The 5,603-nt window shown below is 33.0% G+C and overlaps 1 protein-coding gene across 9 annotated transcripts; it reads right to left on the reverse strand.

Moving 5' to 3' along the window:
• Nucleotides 1-1,175: 1,175 nt before the first annotated feature.
• Nucleotides 1,176-4,905, reverse strand: LOC107918955 (conserved oligomeric Golgi complex subunit 3). 9 transcript variants are annotated; one of them, XR_005922935.1, is made up of 8 exons: nt 4,361-4,904; nt 4,044-4,127; nt 3,882-3,956; nt 3,754-3,778; nt 3,394-3,486; nt 2,958-3,044; nt 2,224-2,324; nt 1,176-1,627 (listed from the first exon to the last, which is right to left on the reverse strand). XR_005922935.1 is itself a non-coding variant. In XM_041109004.1 (7 exons), exons 4-7 carry the CDS (start codon nt 3,511-3,513, stop codon nt 1,573-1,575), a joined length of 402 nt encoding a protein of 133 aa, XP_040964938.1. In that variant the 5' UTR covers nt 3,514-3,778; nt 3,882-3,956; nt 4,044-4,127; nt 4,361-4,901; the 3' UTR covers nt 1,176-1,572. The 9 variants fall into 9 exon arrangements, 6 of the variants coding, with proteins under 6 accessions (XP_040964938.1, XP_016704005.1, XP_016704004.1 ...); XR_005922934.1 differs by having other exon boundaries at nt 2,958-3,083; nt 3,732-3,778; nt 4,361-4,901; XR_005922933.1 differs by having other exon boundaries at nt 2,958-3,083; nt 4,361-4,899.
• Nucleotides 4,906-5,603: the final 698 nt, after the last annotated feature.

A 5,603-nucleotide genomic window follows, 5' to 3' on the forward strand; every position in this document is an offset into this window, starting at 1 on the left:
ATTGTCTAATGTTAAGCAGAGGACAAGTTTCAATCTATTTTCAGCCATGGGGAAATAAGTTTCTTTGATAAAAACTATTGTATTTTCAGCTTATAAACTTATTTTGTTCTTGCATCATTTAACAAATTGTCTAGGTTCCTAGATTAGGATAGACATGAATCATTGATCCCATGTCATTATTGTTACTTTGAAAAATCATACTGGAATAAATGCCCCCACATCAAATATCAACTTTTAATTTATCTATTTTCCCAAAGAAATTTGTGAGGTGTCACTGTATGACTCTCCCTTTAAACCAGATGGAGGACAACACAAATTGCTAGGATAGTTACCACCATCAATTTAAAATTTATTTGGGTTTGGGTTGGCATCCGCCCAAACCTATAAAGTTGCAAACTGAGCTCGCATGATGTGATTGCAGACTGAGCTTGTTCGTTGAGCCGACTCCCCTACGAAATTATACGTGCATAAGAACATGTAACACGTGTTAAATCTAGAGTAAGGTACGTGTCTATGTACATGGAGCCTACTTAACCTGTTATTTCAATTAAAACTACCTATACCTTATAAATAGACAAACATCATCAAATAAAGAAGACAGTGAGAAAAATACCTCAACAATTAAGTTGAAGACTTGCCATCGTTTTCGAAGGGTCATTTTTGTCTAATTGAAATGGAATACTAAATTAATATCGATTAAATGCTTACTGAAGGGACCTGATATCAGATGAGAACCATATGATATACATAGGGACTTAGGGGTATTCTTTTTCACATTTATTTTTTTTTAAAAAGATCTTTCGTGTATTTTCAATGTTTTTAAATGATTCTATTCCTATACACATTCAACCTGAATACTAAAAAGAATAAAAAGGGTAGATTACTTCAAAGTGTTTAATATGTTAGCTATTAATTGATCTCTGCAATCTTGAATTTTTGTTTCTCTTTAAACATGGGATAGTTACTGTTATTTCCACAAACGCCACTAAAGAACATGACATTTGGTGCCGCTTTACCCAAAAACGCTGCTAAAGAACATAAACTTTAAAGACGCTTTCTCCAAAAGCGCCAATAAAGAGCCACATCAAATTCAACTTCTTTTTTAATCATCTGATTTACATTCTTACCTTAAATGATCATACAAAATTTAAATAACCTAACAATGGACACATTTTAAATTTTTTTTGAGTTCAAAAACATTAACAAGAGAACTGTTCATAATGTTTGATCAAAATCTTAACATAATCACCTTTGAAAATCCAATCTAATGACTACAGTACATACTTTCTTCTAAAAAGTAAAATGTTTGAAACTTCTGCTGAATAAACAACATGATGTTCACTATAAGAAACTTCAACTACAAGCATACTACAATAAGTTACTACAAAAGAGTTCTTTCAAAACTGTTACCACTGCATTATAAATCTCTTCACGCCATTCCAGCTTTAGATTTGTTAGTTTCTCCTGAAAATTAGATGCCAATTTGGATTCTATAGATTCTCTTGCCATGATGAGCATAGAGTAGTGGCCTAAATTTTCGTTTCATCAGGAGTTGTCAAAGTTGACTGAGACTTACTTAGGACCACGATTAATTCCAGCAGAGCTTCTTGATTGACCTACTCTAGACCTACACAAGTACTTGTCAGTTTAGTTGTTGTAAAATGGTAGATAAAAAAAAGTTAATTAATTAGTATGGAATAGACAAAGAGACGGGAGATAAATCGATGTAACTACCAGTAACTTCAAACTTAAAAGTAGAAATATGTTCGTAGCCCAAGCTCTATAAACAAAAAAACATATGTATAGCAAAAACCTAAAAAGTAAAAAGAACAGCTCTTTCATGAATAATGAAGTGTAACAAGTGAAAAATGTCAAGCAGAATTTGTCTATGGCGACTTGATTTAACTGCAAACGCTGTACATTGTTCTGGCTTTAGCTTTGCTTTGTCCGAACATATTACAACCCGTGAAAATGTTTGATAAAGTACATCATGTGAGTCTTCAGCCTTGAAACCTGTGTCCACCTTTTTAGAGACAGGTGCAGTTGAACATATACCTGTATCTACACTCACCAAGTCCGTTCATGATGGGATTTTTGAAGAAGCTTAGGTGGGTGTACAGTGTTAAGGTTGAACATGAGTGTTGGACACAAGAACTTCATAGATACATAGGTCTTAGATACACAACTATAAAGTTCATTTTGAATTTGAGAGAAACAGCTTACTTGATAGGTTTGAAAAGAATTGTTCTTGTTGATAGGTTCTGTAAATAAAGTTTCATCTTTGCTATCACAACTGGAAGTTCTTTCTGAATAGCTGAATGTACCTGTTTAAAAAACGTAAATAGTCAATCCCGTGAATCTAAACATTAAAATTATTAACAAATTTGTCGCTGAGTACTGCAATTTTAATTCAAACAATTATACATCTTGATGCATACTCTAAACATATATATTGATGAATGAAAATTGTCTATGACAATATCAGCCTTGCAAGTCAACAAGAAAGGTAACAAATAAGTAGCTCCAAAGAAAAAAAAGGATTATAGCAGAAAACTTCATGAATGTAAAGCTCATCCATGCTACATATCAGATGAAAGGGCCCGACAAAATGGTATTTTTAAGGATAAATAGGCATGGTATTAATGTTATTTTAGGGAAGATATATACTTAATTTCAGTTTATACTTAAAATGTTAATCATGCTCTCATTCTGTCTAGAGGTTATCCATAATATGAGTTGGTTTCATGCTTGTTATAATCAGTATTTCATTCAATTGGGAGTTAAAATCTATCATTGATTTATTTTTTTTATATGCATAGATATACGTATACATACGTCTAGATACTGACAAGCACTACATGCATAAATAAAGTTTGTATGTATCCATACATGTATGCTCCAATAGCATACTGTAATGACCAAGTACACTGGCAAAACATGAATTAAAAATGTGACACCTTCTGAACAAGTTCAGCCAATGCTTCTGGTGTAGCAAAGGTTTGTTCCTTGAGTGGCTTAGCAATTACCGAGTCTCTTTTTTTATTCTGCGTGCCAAAAGATAATGCAACTTTTACAACTGTTATCTGTAGGAACAAATAGAAACCTTAGACAATTAGTCACGAGTCAATGCAGGAAAAAGAACATCACTATCAAAGTTATGCTTTGATTCACAGAAGTATGAATTCAAGGTATTCTGTTAAATATCACATCACTAGTTGAAGTAAATATTCATATCCAAGCTCAAATTTCTGACATTTCAACTGGACTTAATACTTTTTCAAGCTGCTCTAATCAAAGGGAACTGGACTTATTTCGCTAGCAAGAAATATCTACTCATTTTAGCTTCTAATATCTTAAGTTGTGGAAAGGCTAATTGAGGACAAAAATATGAACCTTGGTAACAAATGAAAGCATAAGATCCACTACTTGCTTAGTGACTGCCATAATAAACTCTTCAAAAGTTGCCTTTAAGCTTTTCTCCAGTTCCTGCATGTAAATGAGCACAGAAGACATCTTATGCTAATGATAAAAGCAGAACTGTCAAGCCTTAAGATTACTAGATAATAAAATCATAGTTTAGAAAAGCAACAGTTTCTGAATGCTGAATGGCATTAATTAATGGTAAATTATAACTAAAATAATGCCTAAGGCAATGAGGAGTTTTGACAAAAGGGGAGAAAAGAGGAAAACAAATCTGGGATAAGGTCTTTGCTAATGATGTTGATCCAAACCAGTCAAATAATGAGGTCTGACCTCTAAGTATGCGTCTCAGGATCTCCTGTCAAAGACATTTGAAAACAAATCTGGCTTTAATTCCATGTAAAAGACAGTTAAAATATGAATGAAATTTTAGAAATGAAAAAAACTGAAGGTTGAACAACCTAAACAAATAATGGTAATAAAGAGCATTTATATGAGGGTCTGAATTGACTTGCAGAAAAGTAGCTTTCCATTGTCTGACAATCGATAACAAATACTGAATACTCAGTTTTGCAAGATAATCCAATCTATAAGAGAAGCAAAGAATTGTTAAGAAAACTTACAGTAGTTTCTGACACCACGTCTGCAGAATGCTCCAGTTTTTCAGGATAATCCAAGTCTTCGTTAATCGGGATATAATTTGCAATCTAAGTATTCAAGAAGACAATATGTTCAGTGTAGGGATGTGTGGTATTAACTCAGACAGGCACATTCAGAAAGCACAATATAGTTTCTCCCAACATAGTAAACATGGAGTGCAACTGTATGCAATTTCATTTTTAAATCTCAAAAGATTGACAACTAAAATAATTTTTTCTTTCAAAAATAGAGAATAAATTCACAAACATATACATGAAAGCACACATAAGCAATAACAAACCTCATCACGGATATATGTTCGAGCACGAAAAGTCAAGCGTTCATGAATGTCTGCCAAAATTCTTTCTAATGATGGGCGTAAACCTGCAAATGACTCACTCTTTCTACTAAGTTGTTCTCCCAAGACTTCAACTTTGAGGATATCAACCATTTCACAAAGAAAATCAACATTTGCTTCATGAATGAGTTTTGGCCGCAATGTGTCATTCAAGTATGTAAAAAGGACCAAGTAGAAGAAAGTAAAAGACCTAGCTTGACCCAAAACCAACACTTAGCTCACAAGATTTTTTGTTGTCGTCAGTGGCCTTATGACATAGAATATCAATGTTATACAGACAATGTTATACCAATAATTAGGATAAGCACAAAAATGAAAGCTTCTAATATATTCTAAAAGAGGGTTCAGGCTTTATTTCAACAATAATTATGGCTTAAACTGCAGACTAATGTTTGACTAGAAATGAATATGCATTCAGGAAATGAATTCAGAACATGTACTGAAAAAGTTATAGGTAAAATATAATATAGAAAGAAAATAAGGAAGAACATTTAGAAATAGGCTTTTTCTATTATATTTTCTCACAAGGAATTACACTAATATTTATATACATAGTGAGCCTAACTTAGGAAACTCTATACTAGGAAACAGACTAATTCTAGGGATGTTGTCCCTTAAAAACAACCTTAAAGTTAGGGATATCAATTAATAAAATATTTACAGAATCCTATCTTATACACTCAAGATTCTTTATTAGGAAATTGTAATCTGCCACTCCCCCTCAAGCTGGGCAGTGGATATCATCCATTCTCAGCTTGCTTACTAGTTTCTAAAAGATCTTCCCAGATAATCCTTTGGTAAGTATGTCTGTCAGTTGACTATTAGTGGACACAAATGGAGTGCAAATTAAGCCACTGTCAAGTTTCTCCTTTTATAAAATGTTTTTCAACCGCAACGTGCTTCGTACGATCATGTTGAACTGGATTATGTGTAATATTGATAGCAGACTTATTATCACAATATAACTTCATTGGACATTCCCACTTGATCTTCAAATCTTCCAAAATAATTTTCAGCCATAATAATTCACAAATTCTAAGTGTCATTGCCCTAACTTAAGTTTTTGCGCTAGATCTAGCCACAACATTCTTTTTTTACTCCTCCAAGTCACAAGGTTGCCTCTTAGAAAAGTGCAATAGCCCGAGGTTGATCTTCTATCAACCATAGGCCCTACATAATTTGCATC

Source organism: Gossypium hirsutum, chromosome D13 (assembly GCF_007990345.1).
Source record: "Gossypium hirsutum isolate 1008001.06 chromosome D13, Gossypium_hirsutum_v2.1, whole genome shotgun sequence".
Taxonomy (NCBI): Eukaryota; Viridiplantae; Streptophyta; class Magnoliopsida; order Malvales; family Malvaceae; genus Gossypium; species Gossypium hirsutum.

Excerpts from the sequence above, each read along its gene's own strand:
- LOC107918955 (XM_016848514.2), bottom strand. The coding sequence starts at position 4,510 with ATGGTTGATATCCTCAAAGTTGAAGTCTTGGGAGAACAACTTAGTAGA. Across the intron at positions 4,128-4,360 it reads GAACATATATCCGTGATGAG|ATTGCAAATTATATCCCGAT; the intron begins GTTTGTTATTGC and ends TTGAATACTTAG. Across the intron at positions 3,779-4,043 it reads ACGTGGTGTCAGAAACTACT|GAGATCCTGAGACGCATACT; the intron begins GTAAGTTTTCTT and ends TGTCTTTGACAG.